This window comes from Taeniopygia guttata, chromosome 11 (genome assembly GCF_048771995.1).
Source record: "Taeniopygia guttata chromosome 11, bTaeGut7.mat, whole genome shotgun sequence".
Classification (NCBI taxonomy): Eukaryota; Metazoa; Chordata; class Aves; order Passeriformes; family Estrildidae; genus Taeniopygia; species Taeniopygia guttata.
The window spans coordinates 19702063-19721296 of record NC_133036.1 but is presented as its reverse complement, the minus strand read 5'-3'; the positions used below and the strand labels follow the sequence as shown (position 1 = coordinate 19721296).

At 47.8% G+C, this 19234-nt stretch overlaps 1 protein-coding gene across 2 annotated transcripts; it reads left to right on the top strand.

Annotated features, from left to right (window-relative positions):
- Positions 1-1632: 1632 nt before the first annotated feature.
- On the top strand, positions 1633-18900 carry LOC115496814 (hydrocephalus-inducing protein). 2 transcript variants are annotated; one of them, XM_041718594.2, is made up of 11 exons: positions 1633-2590; positions 4667-4784; positions 7767-7885; positions 9053-9276; positions 10973-11040; positions 12214-12446; positions 13260-13360; positions 14587-14722; positions 15168-15332; positions 16212-16364; positions 18138-18900. In XM_041718594.2, the coding sequence occupies exons 2-11, from the start codon at positions 4712-4714 to the stop codon at positions 18372-18374; spliced, it is 1509 nt and encodes a 502-aa protein (XP_041574528.2). In that variant the 5' UTR covers positions 1633-2590; positions 4667-4711; the 3' UTR covers positions 18375-18900. The 2 variants fall into 2 exon arrangements, with proteins under 2 accessions (XP_041574528.2, XP_030138280.4); XM_030282420.4 differs by lacking the exon at positions 1633-2590 and adding an exon at positions 3341-3655.
- Positions 18901-19234: the final 334 nt, after the last annotated feature.

Sequence of the window (19234 nt, the reverse complement as noted above, 5' to 3'; positions counted from 1 at the left end):
GATCTGACATAGGTGCCTTTATCACCATATTTTAAGCTTTCATAAATACTTACAGAAAGACTCTTCAGAAAGTGCCATAGTAAAGTCAATAGTTGAAGTGACAATTTCCTTTGCAAATCAGTAACTTCCTTGTAACTGAGTTTTAGTGTGCTTTTCTTGCCTGTCTAATTTGCTGCAAATGCCATTTAAGTCCTCTCCTCTCTCCTTCCCTCTCCTCCAAAATGTGTTAGTAGTAGAGGTAGGTAATGACTGAAGGAGGGGTGGAACGACAAGGATTTTTTTTCTCCCTTTTCAAATTAATACATATTACATATAAAGTAATAATTAATAATGTTACTGTGCTGCCAGGTTGGTATGCTATAATTTTATCCACTGACAGTCTGGTTTTCCTTTCAAACATAAAGGATAATTTATTTTTTATCTCTTTCAGGACATTATTGAGACTGAAAGCTTGGCTTTCAAAAATACAAGAAACCCAGGATGGTAAAAGTTGTACGGTACAAGGATATAGCCACTAACTAACATATTCAAATAATTTGGGTGAATAGTCAGTGTATGCTGACAGGTGCTTGTTTGGCTTGAAGTTTGGAAGGGGAGGAAGCAATTGCAGAAAGTAATCCTTATCCAGTTGCTGAAAAATTAAGTGTTTCTTAAACTGGGAAATTTACCCGTGCACTACCATCTTCACTGCTCAGATTAATAAAAACAAGGTTTTATGGCTCTTTCCATGTAGTCCATAAAGTCTGATGGATTCCCTGTTTCTTACTTTATGTTTAAAGGAAATGAATCTCTTTCCATAGGTTTTCTAACACCACCTCAGTTGCCTCAATACTGGAATGACAACACTCAGAAGATTTCTTGATATCCTCAACTGTAGAAGTTTCCAGAATCTAAAAGTCTGTCAGCACTGGGAAGATAACTTCAAGTAGCATTCTAGATCTGCTTTTAGTAGCCCTCTAAAAGGAAATTTTGTGGAATATCCCTGTGTCTGTCAAGTAACCGCAGTGCTTTATAAAAACAGTTGCTTTAAGCATCAGTTATTCAGACAGTTCTTCTAGTTACTGTCCAGGAGGTTCTCAATTTCTTCTGAAGTGCACAGGCAAACCAAGAATAGATGTAATTTTGCAGAAGAAATTGTCCTTTTCTCCCTCCTTCCCTTCCACCCCACTAAAATCATTACCAGCCATAGTAATGCTTGGACATGCTTCCCCCTCTGTGCTATTCTAGTGTCCTGGGGCATTGCATGGAAGGGGAAAGATCAGAGACACAGGCTTGAAGGGAACTGAATAGACGAGCCACTTGGACATAAAGAATGAACCTAGATCAGAGCCTTTGCTTCTCCCTCCACTATGAGGCTGAAAACTACTTCTTTCTGTGCAAGAATCTCACTGTTTTAATTTAAGTGCATGATTTTAGATGCTTATGGGAGACGTGGCAGAATGGAAGACTAGAGCTTAGAGCAAGACATTTTAAAAACCAGCCTTCTCTGCTCTGCCTTACAGCCTGCTGGTTGAAAGGACATGTCAGAGTCCAGGTTACAGACCAGACTGCAAGTATCATGTTCTTCTCGGGTTTTTTTTTTTTTTTCTGTATTTTCCAAAACACAGTCCTGCAGTTTCACTTCAGGTGGCACATCTGACAGCTGTCACCTAAGTTTCATGAAGGCCAAGAGAAATGGGGAGAAACTACATAAAAAGCTAATGGCCAGCTATGCTATCCTGAGACCTCATGAGTACCTTATTTTTTTTTCCCCTGGTTGGCTGGAGTGCAGGTTTAGTTATTTGATATTCAAATTTACCTATTTAACTATTTAATTTAACTATAGCAGAAACAGAATCAAACCTTAACTATGTTTTGCTTTGCTTTGACCCTAGAGGGCATTTGTTTTGACTCCATATTATTAAACTTGCCTTGTTTCCAAACGGAAAAGTCCTACTGAATCACAGTTCATCTACTTTCACTCAAGTAAAATCTCATTCCTTTTCTCCTCTCCCAGGACTAACTCATAACTAGATTTTAAACAATTATTTTGTCAATAAGAATCATTCTCTTAACACCTTAATTATATTACTGCCTCATGGGAATGGTTTGGATTCTAACCTCTGTCATCAATTTACAGCTCAGGTTCTTAAGGAAGCACCCTGAAAGAGATGATGCCTATTATTCTTAGCTCAAGTATGTGTTGAATATCAACTGTGCGCTTAAAAGCTGCTTACACCACTGAAGTATAAAAAAACCTGTATTTTCTTACAGATACAGGCTTTGAAATTCCAGATAAATTTGTGGTTGGATATGCTCTTGACTCTAATGAATACTTCAGAGATTTAAATTGAGTTGGTAATGCAATATAGGTGCATAAGAAATGTTTGTGCTTCGCCTTTTTATAATTGCAGGACATTCTGGACCCCCAGGAGGGTGAGCAGCATACAATCTGCAGCCACATCTTGAAAATAAAATAACTTGTAATTTGACTTTAATTGGATATTTGTCTTAGGTCAATCCTATGTTGCTCTTCTGTCACCAGGTCTTTAAAGCGGCCGTGCAGGGACTCTCTGTGAAGGTTTTCCATACACTTCTGGATAACATGGCTGTAAGATCTCTCTTCCCTTATTCCATTACAGCTTCCTTAGGCTGCACAGAGTAGTAGGCTTAGAAACATCATAAACCAGTAGGGTTGGTCTTTTTTCCCCTCCTTTGTTTTCAAAAGCACTTTCTTAATTCTGGTTAACTTGGAAAGTGTTTCACTTCTAAGTCTTTTTACTAAGACAAACCAGTTCTGCTGAAGACACAATCAATCTGTGCTGTTGTTCAGCAGCGTGAAGGTGTATGCAGTAATTTAACAACCCTAAGTTCTTTAGAATATATAAACCTATATATTATAGACAAACTTGAAAAGAATATTAAAATCTTGAGTTTACTGCAAGTAGGAAACGTGCAACAATTATGGTTCTAGTGTGTTTTTATTACAATGCTGGGAATACATCTGAAAGTATTGCATTTCATTTGCAGATAGAGGTTGATACATATTGTAGGGTTTTTTTTCCATTTAGCACATCTGCATTCTGAAAGAGAATGCCAAAGAGAAATACAGGATGTGATAATGTCCCTCTTCTGGAGCACTAATCCCTGGGTGCTGATTAGGTGATAAACCATTACACCAGGAAATTGCTTCTGCTCCCTGTGTGTCCCTAAGAAGAAGGAGAAGCTGTATGTTACTCCCAGGACCTGCAGCTGGCTGGTTGCCACTGGTGCTATGCGCTGAACACGAACTGCTGAGACCTTGGGTTTTCCCGTGGAGAAGGAGCAGCTGAGGGCGAGGGTCTGGCCGGTCACGTTCCGGGCCCCGGAGCGGATCCCTCCCGCTTCCGCCCAGGGACGAGGGGGCACCGAGGCCGGAGCGAGCGGGGACCGAGGCCCGCCCGGCGCCCCCGGCCCGGCCCGGCCCCACCGGCGGTTCCGCGGTTGCCGGGCAACGCGAGCGGGCCCGCGGCGTCTGTGAGGCGCTGCGGCCTCAGTGCCCGCGGAGCGCGTTCCTGGGCTGGCTGTGCGCAGCCTGGGCTCCTGTAGGCGGCTACGCTCGGCGATTCGCCGAGTTCATAGTCCTGAACTCGCAGACCGCTGGTGTCTGCGAGGGTGTCCTGAATTTCGTTTGAAGGTAAAGATTGACTAAAGTTGTACTTTTGGTTTTGACACATGTGTGCTCTGAAGGAGAAATTCCAGAGGGAAATACAGGGTGTGATAATACCAGTCTTCTGGTGCAGCAGTTCAGTGGCGTGCATGTACAGCTGAGTGGATGAATATGGTCCACCGATTGCACTTTTTTTTTTTTTTCAAAATTTGCTTTTGAAGAAAGGCAAAATTTCCTAAATATACTAGTCTATACATTTTTTTCCTATAGCGATTACTTAAACTGCTTAAAGTTGAATGAGTTCTGTTCAAGTTTCAGTAGGTTGTTATGATCTGCTTATTAAAATTATTAGGGAGATGCCCCTGAATTAAGGTGCAAACGAGACCATATGCCAAATTCAATAGTCTGGATTTTATGTAACAGTAAATGTGAGGAAGGGAGAGAGAGAAATGGAGAAGGACGTTGGAGAGGGGGAGAGAAAGAGAGTGACAGATTAAGTAGAAGGTGTCTCCATTGCATGCATCCCTCTGGAAAACAATGAAATCCTCTTCTGGTCTTCTCTGTGGTGAGGTCTCACAAAACATAAGACTCCAGTGGATTAATGCAGATTTGGGCAAGGTGGGACTGCCCAGGTACCTCCCTGGGTTGGGCAAGTTGAACTCTGTCTCTTGCTACTTTTCAATAATATCAAATCCTGAGCACCAGTATATCCTTTGGGTCTGCCATGAATTGGGTTGCGGAGGAGGTCCACTCGAGCTATTTTTAAGTGATATTTAAGCTACAGGTTTTTCTGTTCTAACTATTATTAATATTCAGCTTTTTGGCTCCAGGTTTCAGTATGAGCCATCTTTGAAATGCACAGCATAGCCATGTAGTTCAAATAAAGTCCAGATAGAGGCCTAACAATACTAGCTACTTGTGCCAAACAAGCACTTAGCTACTTTCAAATGATATCAATATTTTTAGCACCAGTATATCCCTTGAATCTTCCGTGAATTAGGTTCTGGATTTTCAGAGTACCATTGTTGCTCCTTCCAGTTTTGTTGAGGCATTGTTGCTTGTCGGGGATATCCTCCCTTCAAAATGGCTTCTGGATTCCCAGAAAAGACACCAACACCTCCGTCTTCTGTCCAGGGAGATGCTGAAGTCTTTAACTGTAAGTACTCACTGGGGCTGTGTTAAAGCTGGAAACTCCCCTCGTGTCCCTCCTCTCCCTGCCCCTGTTGTCAGCAGCGCTGTGAAGCTGCAGACCCCCTCCCCACCTCTTTGTGCCCTGCTCCTGGCTCTTGGTGGGGCTGTCCTGGTGCAGTAGGGAAGGCTGTGTGATGTTTCAGGGACAGTCCAGCATCCTGCCTGGCTGTGCCACTGGAGCCAAGTGAAACCAATGTGCAGCTGAAGCCCTGAGCAAGTGCTTCTTTCCCTTTGCCGCAGCAATTCCTTCTGTCAGGCTGGACACTCACCTGTGCTGCTCTGACCAACCTGCCCTTGGGCACCTGGGCATGTGGGGGGGGGGGGGAAGCTCAAACTCTGCCCAAAGCCTTGAGAGACACGGCTGGTCCCAGCTGGAAGAGCTTCCAAGCCAGCTGTTCTCTCTCATCTCCTGTGTGGGCGCAGATCCAGCCCTGCAGGCAGCACTGGAGTCAGGCCACAGAGGTCCCTTGGTGTCTGGAGCTCACTTGAGTGAAGATGCCCCACTGCTGAGGCTCTGTCAAGGAGATCCCTCTGTTTTCTTCTGTGGAGGGGCCTCTGAGCCCAGAGAGAGAAAACAAATGCTAATGAACAGAGAGAATGAAAACTTGGACACATTCCTGTGCACCTCACTCTTGGTACAACTTTGCTTTCTGTGTCTCTTGGACTCACCCAGCAGTGCTATCTCCTCGCTGTGAGCTTTGAGTGTTTTGCAGGGATGGAGTTAGGGGAGTTCTGAGAGCTCGACCCCACTCTCTGAAGAGGTCATTGCCTAAAACAGCAAAGGCAAATAACGACCTGCATAACCCTTCAAAGTTTCAGTATCAAAAAGCCCCACTTTCTTATTATAGCTTATTTTTATATCATTTTTAAAGATACCATGTTTGACTCTGATTGGTTAGTGGCTTCTGGCGCTGGGGTACTCCTGGTTTTTCTGGGGGGCGTGTTGCCACCTCTGCGCGTGGCCAACTCAGGCGAACGCCGGGCTCCAGGGTTGTAACAAATAGTTGCAGGCGGAAGCGGCCGAGCGCTTCCATGGCAACACGGGGCGTGGAAGAGATGGCACCCTGGAATTTGGAAAGCTTCTGGCCTTTGGGAATACAGAAGAATCAGTAAAGCACCCGGGGAACTCCCTCCCAGTCTGGATTGAAGTGTGGTTGCTTGTGGTTTACTTGCCATGTTTTAAAGTCATTTTAAGTCCTTCTGTGCAAGTGACGATTTTCCAGTCAAAGGGTTCTCTTACTGGTCCTTTTATCCTGCCTGTGTGAGTCCATCTTTGTTCTGCAGTTCATACAGCCAATTTGGTGGTTAGTCGCAGTTGAAAAGGACCTTCCCAGCTGGGGGTTGAGGTTGGTCTTTCCATGATTTAATGATTACCCAGTCCCCAGGATTGACGTTATGAGTTTTGAAATCTAGGATAGCAGGCTGAGAGATTCTTCCTATTCCTTGGAGTCTCTCTAAAGTTTGTGCTATGGACAGGACATATTTCTTGACACTGCCCCTCCCTTCTTCATAATAGTATGGTAATACTATGCATAATAGTAATAGTGGCCCAATAGTATGGCCACTTCTTCATAAGTGGCCATAATATTGGGCGAAATCAAAAAAGGTAAACTAACCATTATTTCATAAGGTGAAACTTTTAAGTTTGATCTAGGCTGTATTCTAATAGAAGCTGCTCTGTACTTATTAATCTTTCCTTTGTCCCTTTTTAATTTAATTTGCAATGTTCCAGCTTGGTTTTTGAGATCAGAACAATATAAAATATTTCAAGACTGATGTGGCTGTGGGTTTAGACAGGGAGATGATGATGATTTTCATGGTGTTCATTTTGTAGTGGTTTGCCATATTGCAGAGCCAGGCTGGTTGTGTTTCCTCACCTGTTTTCCCCTCCTGCTGTGGGCTGTCACTTCATTTGTTCCTGGGGGCCTCCTTTTGCTGCCCACATGCCCCCAGGCGTATTTGCTGGTCAGCAACAAGGGATCCAAGGGATCAGGAGAGACAGGAGTCTCGTGGGATGCCCAGGGGAGACCCTGGGCAGGCCAGGACTGAACAGAGCTCCTCAGCATCACCTGAAGGACTTTGATGCAGAAATCCCGGTGATCCGAGTGGGTCACCGGAGCACATTGACAAATCTCACTGCACATACTGCAGAGTGCCTGAGCCCCGCTGAGCCCAGGGTGTTTGTAGAAGGAGCACCCTTGGCCAGCACCTGCTTCTGTCCCTGTGTGGGAATTGTCACCTTGCAGCTCAGTCTGTGCAAGTAGAACACAATGCTGAGTGCCAGAAGTTGAGGATTTGGGCAACAAAGTTGTGTGCCAGTGGGCCAGGTAGTTTGGTAATTGTCAAACTCTTTATGAGCTTTGTGCCTTCACTGAATGGATTTCAGAGCTCCTCTAAGTGCATGGGAAGGAAACCACAGAATGACAGTATGGTAAGGATGGAATGGACCTTAAAGGTCATCTAGTCCCAAGGCCCCTGCCATGGGCAGGGACACCTCCCCCTAAACCAGGTAACTCCAAGCCCCATCCAGCCTGGCTTTGAACACTTTTGGGGCTGGAACCTTCACATCTTCCCTGGAGAACCTGTTCCAGTGTCTCACAGTAAAATAATTCTCACCCTCACAGTGAAATAATTCTTCCTAATATCTAACCTAATTTTCCTTTCTTTCAATTTCTATCCATTGCTCCTTGGCCTGTCACTACATCAGAGATGTTTTAAACTCAGCAAACTGGTGGTTAAAATTGGAAACCAGCCCAAGGAATGGGTTAGAAATTGCAAGTCAGCCCCAAGGGATATCTCATGAAGGAAGAGAAGGGTCCATAATTTCTCCTGCAGCATCAGGAGCTGGTTGCATCCAGCTCAGAGTCAGGGACTAGCACTGAGGCAGCCTGGAAAATGCAGTATAACAGAGGGAATTATTGTACTAAAATTAACATCTCTTCCCCAGGCCGTGAGAGCAGGCTGCCCCTGCACATCAGAGGGGAAGGCCAAGGACCCTTGGTTGAGTTCAGCTCTCCTTCACTGAACCTTGGGAACATTCCTATCAACACCCCCCACATCTGTCAGGTGAGCAGCAGGGCTTGGGATGGATCCTGATGGCTCCTGAGGCAGCAGCAAGCCTGGTGGAGCCGTGGAATTCCTGCCAACCTGGGCAGTTGTGAGCAGGGAATATTTGATGTACTGGTCAAATCTGAAGGGGTCAGAAAGGTGTGTCTGTTGCTCATGAAGCCCCAGTCCCTGCTTTTGGGCAGCCTTCCTTAGGGGTCAGCTGGGAGGCTTCCTGCAAAACAACCCCTTGGCACATGAGAGCACCAGTGGGTCAGACAGCTGCACGTTCAGAGGCTTTTGTGGCAGTGCCAGCCACAAGGCACCTTTGTACTGGGCTGTTGAGAAGCAGCTGGAACAAACTGGCTGCGTTTGGGCTCCAGTCCACTGCAAACAGCTTCCAGTCAAGTGTCTGCTGCTCATTCCTGGAAGCCACAGGAAAGCCATCCAGCCTCCTGGCTCAGTGCTGGCTCTTGCAAAGAGCTTGGGAATTCTTTCCCTTGCTGACCAATCCCTCACCATGCTTCAGCCTTGGTGCATTTCTGGCTCTACAAAGAGACACGTGTTCCTGGGAGTAAAGCAAAGGATTTTTCTACCTATTTGCCTTCCCCCAATAGTGTCACGTTTACAAAAAAAGTCAACAGAGAGCAACTGAAAGAGGTAGAAAATGAGGCACTACATCATGCCAGACACTTTCAAAGCTTGGCTGGGGAAGGCAAAGACAGGCTGAGTTTTCTTACCAAAAGATGGTGCTGTCTATACATTTAGATGCTGATGCCTCATAACCAATGTATTGTTTTCATGGTATGAGAAAAGGTGAATGAGTAGATGGTACTGTTGGAGCTGTGCTCGCTGGGGCAGCAGCAGCGCTGTGGTGATTCACTACGCAGCTGCAGTCACCCCACGTTGCTCTCAGGGCCAGGTCTGAATGAGCTTGGTGGTGCTGAGCAGCGTGGACTGCTCTGTGTCCATGGGGTAACCCCAGGGTGACTGCAGTTATGTGGAGTTACCACGGCTTTGCATGAAAACCTAAAGGCAGACCTTGTCCTGTTGTATCTTTTAACTTCTGCCATTCAGCAGCACAAAGCACCTTCTGCCTTTTCTGTGTGTTAATTGCATCATTAGAAAATAACTCACAAGAAGGGATGATTCCATGTGTATTTCCATCTTGCTTTCTTGCTGCTGCAGGTGAAGCTGATTAACCAAGGAGCTATTAATGCTCCCTTCACCTATAGCCCTTCAACTGCAAACGTGGGCTTCTGCTTCAAGTTTGCACCTGAGGAGGGCATCATTACACCAGGTGGGATCCAGACTATTCAGATCTCCTTCAGTCCCACTGTGCTGGGGACGTTTGAGGAAGAATTACAGTTCAGTGTGGCTGGATCTCCTGTGCCTGCAATCCTGACCATCAAGTAAGGACTGTGGGAGCTTGGTGGGCACATCTGGGACATCCCCCACCTTCCTCATTTTGGGGCTGAGCAGAGAAAAAAGGTGTTCCCTGAGGTCTTAATCTCTCCTCTGATCCCGGCATTGCCTTAGTGTGAGGATGCCTCCTGCCCTGTGTGGTACCCAGGAGCTGGAATGACTCCTCCCTGCAGGGATCTCCCTCTGCCTTGGGCCATGGCAGGCAGTGGGATGGATCAGCTTTGGGCAGTAGCTGCTCTGGGATGTCCCCCTGAACAGCCAGCAAGGCCCCCAGGGCTTTGGAGGTGGGCCAGCCTGGGTGATTCTGCACCAGCAGCAGTGTTTGTAAAAATTCCCATTAATAATCCATCCCAGATGGGCAGCAGCAGCCTCACCTCACCTCTCACAGCCATGCTGTGGGGCACGAGCCGTGCTCTCAGCTCCTGTGCAGAGAATGCCCTGGGAGCTCCTTTCCACAGCCAGGAGAGGGCTGATGTGGGAGACAGGGAACTGTGCAGCAGGAACTGTCCCAAGGACAGGGGTGTCATCCCATGGGCTGCTGCCATGGCAAGAGATAATTCTGGCCCAGCAAAAGGGAGAAGGGCTGATAGCAGGGGAGGCAGAGCTCAGTCCTCAGCACCACAGCACCATGAGGGCTTGTCCCTGCTAGCCTGAGCCATGTGCTGCTAGGATCGTGTAGGGTAAGCAGGAGAGCTGATGCTGGCTGCTCTGGAGCTTTGGAGCTGGGCTGCTGCTGTTGGGAGGCACTGGGTCAAGGCAGTAAAGAAATTAAAGCAATCTGCAGTCAATTATACCAGTAAGGTAGATGGATAAAAAAAGAACAAGGAAGTTATTACTTAGCAAGAGAAAAGTTTTGAGTAGGTCTGCCTATAATAGAGAAATAATCATGCTGGTTTTGTTTTTGGAGGAAAAGTCCTGCTTTTTTTTTTGTTTTGGAAATCAAGAGGGAACCTTTCACTATCAAATAATTGATTCTCCTCTGTCCCTCTCTCAAACTGGTCATGGGATGTTTCTGCATAAGCAGCTTTCTCCTTGAGCAAGGGCAGGTGTCTCTTGTTGAGAGGTGTAGAGCAGAGCCAGTGGCAGTCCTGTGAATACAACAGAAGGCACAGTTCACTGGTCCTTGATTTTTAACCAAAAGGCAGAGTGGGCATTGACTGGTATCAGCCATGAAATAAACTCGTGAGTGTTGTGCAGCTTCAAGTGCTGATTTTTAGTTGGTGACTTTTGGAGTCTGTCTGCTGAGTTCAAGGACAGGTGAGGTGGTGTGCTAGGTGCAGGACACCCTTGTTTGGTTGTTTAAGCTATTGCTCTTGGCTGTGCCAGCTGGTGCACTGCTGACAAGCTGCTCCTTCTCTCTAAGATTCATCTATTCACTGTGTAGAACTGTTGCTTCTCTTTTCAGAGGATGTTTGGCACCCCTCTTCTTCATGGGACCACCAGCAACCAGGGGGCTTTTCCTGCCTGCCCTGAGCCCAAAGCCCCATCAATGGCTGTTGGCTGCTGGCCACTTGGCTTTAGCTGCCTCCTGTCCACTGGGGCACTGTGCTGAGCACATGGTGACATGTTGATTTGAGCCCCACAGTGCCCTGACACCAGGTTTTATGCCCCCAAGCCACAACAGCTGGACCTTTGCAATTCCCTTCAACCAAGCCATTTCCTCCTCTGTTCTCGCCATTGCAGGGGCAATGTCACTCAACCGACTTTGCACTTCGACCTCGATGAGCTCAGCTTCGGGGACATCTCCTTTGGTGAGTGTTCCCTGGGCTGGGACACAGCATGAGGGACCTGTGTGTTCCACAGTGGAGCACTTGAACATAAAAGCATCCCTCACTCATGTTCTGCCACAGCAGCCTCTTCATGGTGTGAACTCCAGGGCTGCTGGTGCCTCAGGTAGCCTTTTGCCATTGTGAGATCAAACAGAACCAAGGCATAGAAAGTCAGGACAGCAGAAACAACAATGCAAGAGCAGATGTTTCCCACCTGCCAAGTAGCGTTTCTCCCCTTTGGTGTAGTTATGATCACAGCAGGAGGAGCTGTGGGGATCATGGCACTGCCCAGCAGCAGCAGGCAGGAGCGGGGAAGGCAGGCAGGCTGGATCCCAGTGCTGAGCCGCAGCCCAGGGCAGTCCCGGGGCCAAGCACGCAACCTCCCGCAGCAGCAGCCGCCGACCTTCGATCCCGAGCGGGAGGAGGGGAAGCTCCGCTCCCTGCCGAACCTCAGGTCCGGCCTCACAGCCGCCCACGGCATCACGCCACAACTCCCAAAAACCCCGGATTGAAAAGCCCACCCCCAGAGCCAAAACCCCACAAAACCCCTATCCCCCTTCCCAGCCCAAGGGGGGAACATTCACTACGAAGACTAAGCCTGTAACAATGAAATTCAGGAACTAATTGCCATTCCTGAGCTGCTTTTTCCCCACCCTGCATCAGCACTGAGACACTTTATTAAGTTGCCTTTTGAATAAATGAAACAAGAAACACAGTAGTAATCACAGGGGGCAGCATGGGTGTGAACTCATGTTCACTCACTGTTTATGTACCTTGAAAACGGTGGGAGTGTTGGCAGCCTTAACAGGGAATTTTACAGCTTGAATTCTCAGAGTAAATGCTCGGTCTGGGTGCACACTCACCACTGAGTAATAACTGACGCTGGTTTGGGGCAGGTGAGGGAGCTCCTCCCCATCAGAGAGAGAGAAGCTTGCAGTATTCAGCAGGGCTAGGAGTGGGCATTTTCAAGGCTGCAGTCTGGAATCAGTGTCAAAGGGAACTAAGTGATGATCAATTCCTCCTGCAGCTTCTCGGTGAGCTGTAGTTCAGACAATAAAGAGCTAAACTCCAGTGACACTTTCATCCTACCAGGATATTCACACCAGGAGTCATGCCATAATTGGTGCCTAAATGGATATTTGTGTCCTTTCCTAGGCTTTCCCTACACCCAGAGCTGTCGCCTGACTAACACCTCCCCGGTGCCCGTGACGTTCAAGCTCCGCATGTCGGACGATGGCACGCAGCCTGCTGTGAATGTCTTTGATCAGATACGCAGCGACAGTGACCCGTCCTGGAGGGAGGGAATTCGTTTTTTTGTGGAGCCAAGGGAGTTTACAATGAATCCCAGCCAAGGGACCATCCTCCCCCAGGGACACCAGGATATCGAGGTATGTGAAGAGCCCAGCCACAGACTCTTCAGCACCAGGGCTGAAGCTTCCCTGGAGTGTGGGAGGGCTTTAGCTCTGGTGACAGCTTTGAGCACTTGGAGCCCTGTGTGAGTGAGAGATCTGCACTGGTGAGAGGCCTCTGCTAGCTGGCTTCCTTGGGATGTTCCTCAAGGAGCACCGTGTTGTTTCCAAAATCACAGGCTGAGATCACATACCATATGGTCAAGTACTGAAGCCATTCTTGTGTTTTTGAGAGAAATTTCTTTGACTGCAAGTGGGCAGAGAAAGGATGAGGACAGAAGGTGGCTGTTAGAGGGATGTCATTGTAAAAAGCAGTTTGCTTTTCTTCTTGGTCTCATTTCCCCTCTCCTGGGGAGGAGAATGATTTGTGTTCGCTGCGGGGAACTCCAGTGGAGACAAAAAACTGCAGCCGTGAACTGCCAAGCACCTGCTGGGCCCCACTTTGCCCTCAGCTTCCTGCTGTAAAGCTGAACTCATTCTGTTCATTTCCTCTGCATTTATGTCATTGCAGTCAGATGAAAAATTGGCCCCTTAATTTGAATACAGTGGTGCATAGAGCTTTAGTCTAATGTTTTAATTTGGCTGACCTATGCCCTGATAGCGAGGTGTGTTTATCAAATCTGGTCTTGCCAGAAGGCTTTTGCCACTCTGACACTGTGCTCTACACATGGACCAGCAGAAGAATTAAGGCAAAATCTGCCCTTTCCTTACCATGAAACAAGAGCTGGAGGATATCACACGTGGGTAATGAGCTTTTGTAAGGAAGAATTTGCTGCTCTTCTCTTCCACCAGGTGACCCTGTGTTCCAACACGGTGATGGATTTCTACCGGAAAATGCTGGTGGACCTGGAGGGTGTTGGCAAGGGAGTGGCATCACTGGTCATCACAGCCAGGTACCAGCCCTTCCCTGGCCTCCCCCAGCCGCTGCCTTGCACAGGGTTTGCTGGCTGCAGCTCCCAAGGAGAAGTGCTGTCTAATGACCTCATGTTGTGCCCAACTGGACATGAGGAAAGCAGCCTGTGCTGAAAAGCACCCCTGCTCACAGCCCAGCACAGTCCTGGGCCCTTTTCTAAAGGGACCAGGAATTATATAATTTATTGGCCTGGTTTTTGGTGCTTGAGGTAGAACAAATTTCCTGAGGCCTCCTCTCCTTCTTCCTGCAAGAAGTGGAGTTATGCTGGGTTGTGACCACCCTGCACTGGTTTGGGACACACCAAGCAGCCTGCTGAGAGTCAGGGTCTGGTTCTGTCAATGAGGGCATGTGGCAGGGGGAAGTGGCTCACAGCAAGAGTGGTGAGGGCAAGGTCTTATGAGGGGAAAACAGCCCTTGATGTGGCAGGTCAGCTCTAGTTTTCCTCCTTCCTGTGCTTCCCGTTTTGAGCTTTAATGTTCTCAGACTTAACCCAAAAGTCGTTCTTGCTGCAGCAGAATTCCATCCTGCTATGCTGCTGTGGCTGTCAGTTTAATGACACGAGGGATGCAGTTCCCTGGTGCTGTTCCCTGTCCCAGGCAGAGCCAGTCAGTGCCTGGGCTGCCATTTTGTCAAGCAAGTGCAACTGGGGACAGTCAGAGCATGGACCTGTGGAGTGAGGGCCCGAGGGAGCTGTAGGAGCTGGGAGGGGTGATCACCCACTCTGCAGGGCAGGGGGTGTCTCGTGCCCTCCAAGGCTGGGGCAAACAGCTGAGTTCTCAGGCAGGGCAACAGCACCGTGGGAGAGAAGAGAATCATTTTTACTGAGACACTAGAGTTGTGTGTTCCTTGAGCCCTAGTGAGCACTGATCCTTGTTGGGAAGGCTCCCCCAGAGCTCATGGATCACTGGGACTGTTACAGGAGTCCTTGCAAGCCCCCTTGGGTAAAGGAGGGGCTGAGGCAGCTGTGGGACAAAGTGCTCTGCCTGGGGCACTTGGCAGCCTCTGGCTGCTGCCTCTCAGGGTTTGCCCCTCCTTGACAAGAGGTGTTTGAGTGGGAAGACTTTGAAGGCAATTTATCACTGTAAGGCTGTTAAATGTCTGTTTGACAGTGACAAATGTGTTATGCTCCGTTTCACAATCTTTGGGGGTAAACATTCTCCATTCTCTCAGTATCTCTGATTCCCCTGGGGTCATCTCTTTGCCCAGGTGTCTCGTTCCTGAGCTGCAAGTGTACCCCCAAATCCTGCTGTATGATGAGTGTCAGCTGAAGGTGCCATACCAGAGGAAGTTCCTCATTGCAAATAACACCGACCTTCCTGGCTGCTACGGGCTTATTCCCCAGGTTTGGCATCGCATCCACCTCCTCCTCTCAATTATTATTGAGGCGATATTAGGGTAAAAAGGGTTTAGATAAGACCTTGCTGCCTTCTGTTCAGTCTTAAAGATCTGCTGAGAACAGGATCCTACCAAAATGTAGACTTAAGGATGTAGTTTAACTTCCTGAGGATAGAGTTTATGTTCCAGTCTTCAGGGTGTTTTCTTGTGGGAGATCTTAGAGGGTTGTGAAAAGCTGCTGCATCCATAGACACCAGTGCCCGTGCTGGCAACCTCCTTGCAGGACCCCCTGAAAGTGCTAAGCCTACAATTCTTGCATCTTGTTTGTGCCTTTTACCTTTGTCCTGGGGATTTTTAAAAATGTGTGTAAGTTGCTGTTGCAGTGGATGTTAAGGAGTCTAAAATTTCTTCAGAGGTCCCTCTGAAGCTGTATTTGATTCTGTCCCTTCCAGAAACGTAAGGAGGACTCTCCTGTGTTCTACTCCAGCCACAAACCCTGTGGGATTGTCTACCCTCACACCATTGCAGAGATTCCAGTTACAATTGAAGTCCAAAGACTGGGCAAGCATCACACCGACGTTCTTATCGGCGTGTTTGGGGATGAGAGAAACCCACTGGTGAGTGCAAGGGGAGATGTGTGCCTTTGTGCAACTGCTCCTGGCAGGGTGCAAGGGTGCAGGGATTCTCCTGGGGAAAACAGGAACCGGCTGCTGAGGAGAAGGACAGGAGGGATCGGTGGCACAAACAGCTCACGCCTTAGAGGTGGTAATCTCAGTGTCTGACACAGAAGGTAGTTCATCTAAGTTGGAATCAAGGACTATTTTACTTAATTGTTCTTTAAAATGCTATTAACTTTGGAAACATCTGTTTTTAAATGTCATCTCTCTGAGCACAAAAGAGGGTGTCAGAAGACTTCTGGGAACCTTGAGCTTTCTGTAAAAGAAAGGAAAGCTGGCATTTGAAGAGTGGTTGCAAGGATTTAAACTTATATTAAAACATAAGAAAATGACGATGCCAAATTCCCTGGACGGCACCAAACATCTGAACCTGGGCCATTGTGGCACTGCATGTAAATCAGCAGGAAGGACAGGCAGTGCAGGCTGTGCCAGGGAGCCTGAAGTTTGACAAAACAGTTGCTTTCAACTATCAGGCTGCTTACCTTAAAGAGGAGGGTTTCTCCCCACCAGAATAACCAGTTGTTTAACTGTCAGCCTGGTCTTAACTTGAGATTTCTTGCATAGATTTTACCTTTGGGTCAATAACTTTTAGTTTGAAAGTTTCTTGTACCTTAATCCTTTCTAATTTGGAGGTGAATATGTAATTTTTTTTTTTCCCTAAAAGCCCAGCATTGCAGGTGAAGAGTAGCTGTCCCTAAAAAATAACTTGAGCACCGTTGAGTTGTTTAAGTTTTTTAAGTTTTCCTGTTGTGGTTTGTTTTGTTGTTTTTGGTTTTTTTTTGGTTTTTTTTTTTTTATCTTTCTTGTTTCCTGGAACAGAGACCAGAATTACGGAGCTCTGGACAGCTGGCAGAAATCTACCCAAGTCCAAGGCTGATAGATTTTGGCATGGTCCCAGCACTACAGCCTACATCACGAAGCTTTATCCTCTTCAACAACAGTCTTGCCTCTACAGACTTCAGGATGGAGATTGTAAGTATCTGTAGGGCTGTTTTCCAGGGAAATTGACTGGTCAGTAGGTGCCGTGACTTGGTTTTTATATGCAAGATTTCCATATTGCCCTGTGTGAGAGGAGGCAAGATACTCCAATATTCCATCTGAGCGAGGCAAGAGGAACCTGGCTCTGGAGTGGTGTTAGCTGGGGCACCCCTCAGTGAAATCAGTTGCAGAGATGTTGGAGCAGAATTTAGTCTGGATTGTGTTGACAAGTTCTCCCTTAATTTTATCTTTTGTCTTTAGCTCTGATATCAAGAGAAACCTGTGGTCCTTTGCTCCCCAGAGAACGTGGATTTCCCTATGGTTTCCCTGTTCTATCTGCATTTGCTTTGTGCCAAACTGCTGTTCATAGTAGAGAGCAGGGTGCGGGGTCTGTCCTCAGACTGCTCGTGGGGAGGCAATTTTCACACCTCCTGCGGGTCAGGCCAGCTGGGCTGTCCACACAAAGACGTGTGGGGGCTGTGCACCCCCGCAGCCTGTGATCTCTGTGCCATTGAAGAGCATCTTTGGGCACCAGCTGCAGAGAAAGGCAGTTTAATATTGGAGGCTGCACAGGGCAGAAGGAGCTGGGGCCGCTCCCCTGGCAGGGGGAGCAGGGCTGGTGCAGCCAGGAGGGGCCTGGGGCTGGGTGGGATGTTTGCTGGATGGGGAGATCCATGAGGGGCTTGAGGTTTGTTTTTCTTCATGCTGGGTGTGTTGGACTTGTGGGGTTGGTTAAAACCTGATACTAAGGACTTGTTTGTGGCTGTGGGTAAAGCGTTAGGCCATGTGGGAGAGTCTAGCCACAGCCTCCTGGGCCAAGGAGGAGGGGCATGAATTTTCTTCTTGCTGCTATTCCCGCTGTTTGGGGGATAAATGTAACCTCAAAGTGAGGGATTTTTCCAGGACAGCTTTCTCTAACTCCACAACAGAATTCTGCTTTCAGCCTCTGCAGGGAGCAATGCACCTTGGCTGGGTGGTCGTGGTGTGTAAAGGATGGGTTTCACATGCTGGTAGCAGGGAGCTGTGTCTGCACAGCTGTGCTGGTGCAAGGCCTTTCCTCCCTTCTTTGGGCATCTTCCAGCTCTTTCACCCAATCTGTGAAATCCATGAAAAGACCAGATGATAAGAGTTTTAGGCAAGAGTGAGCCATGCCCACAGAGCACATGTTGTCCAGTTTTCTTTCTGCTTCCTGCTTTCCTGCTCTGCTCTTACTATTTGGAGGTGACTTTTCCAAAGCAGAGGACACCGGGGCACCTCTCTACAGCTGATGATTGGTGGGAAGTGAGGGCTTCAGTCATTTAGGGGATGTTGAGAAGCACTGATGGCCCCTTGGGAAAGAATAGTTTGGTGCTGGGGATTTGCACAACTGGTTTTGCAGAGATATTCTTCAGGCTCTCAGCAGTATCCTCCAGCTGTGTGGTTTCTGGAGTGGGATTTGAGCAGTCCTGGCTTCCTCTGGCCTTGAGCCTTTGTGAGAAGCCAGGAGAGAGAAAGCAGCTTTCCTTGGCACACACTCCAGAGAAAGACTGGGGAAGGAACACTCTCCTGAGGATAAGTGTCCCCTGGGTTGGGCAAAACTGGGTTACTTAGGTGTGTCTGTTAAAGGAGGGGAAAAGACAGGTTGTATGAGCTCTGCTGTTGCCCAATACTCTATTTTAGGGATTTTAAGCTATTATGATTTTTATCATCCCTTCTTTAGTCTTTTTTTCCACAAGACACCAGGGTGTATGGTTCCCATCTTAAATGCATATTATGCTTGTCTTACAGCCTCGCCAAGCCCACTGCTTTGCCATTGAACCCAGAGAAGGAGTGATCCCCGCTAGGGGTGAGGTGCCTGTGACTGTCACAGCAACCCTGGATGACACTGGACTCTTTGTTAGCGTTATCCAGCTGTTCATTGGGGACAGCCTTTGGACTACCTGTGGGCTGGTGGCTTTGGGCACTGACAGCACAATTGTCATAGACAAACCATGTGCCCCAGAGCTTCCAGGGCAGCCAGAGTGACGTCCTGGATTTCCACAGATTGGCTCTTGCAATTAAGGAATAACTATTGTGCAAATATTAAGAAAAGCTTTAGTGATGTATAGTTATGTTATGGTCGTTTAGATGTCCTCTGTTCTCCCCAGAGTCCCCTTCCCCCACCCCTGTATTTTTACCATCAGACAGCCTGGGTTGTCTAGGACAGGTAGAAAGAAGGGGAGCACATGTGCCCTGTCCCTGGGGCAGCTGGGAATGGAAAACTTATTGCTTAGAGGGTGTGGCATGGCAACACCCCATCTCCAATCAAGTTGCAAGAAAGCAATCTCCACTGATAAATGGCAAAGAAGATCTGACTGACACACTTTGGGAGGGACCAGGGTTGGCTGATGCAACCCCCCCAGGGGTATAAAGGACTGAGCATCCATCTTGAAGATGAACCGACCACGTGGTGTCCATGAGGGCAGTTCCCAGCGCTGCAAATTTTTCCTTATGTAGTCCTTTTGTTGTATTTTTGTTAAAATGTAATAAACCTTTTACATTTTCAAAGTGACCAGTTGTTTCTCACAGTTTCATGCATTATAAGGAAAAAAGAGTCCTTTCTCCATAGCTTACAAGAGGATTTCATCTCCAAAACAAGCCTCACCTCGTTCCTCCCATCTGGGACTTAACTCCTTTGTCACTGACCTCGATGTCTTCATGCTGTTCCTTTACATGCTGGCATCTTGTTCTTTTCTCTCAGTTGAGGGAGGATTGAAGCACTGAAAGGGTGAACATCACGACTGACTGGCCTCATGGTTGGTCTTTGGTTTTCTGCGAGGTCTGCAGAGGTCTCTGGTCTCAGCCGCGCTGGGGGGAGGGGGTCTGATGGCAAGATGTTCACGACC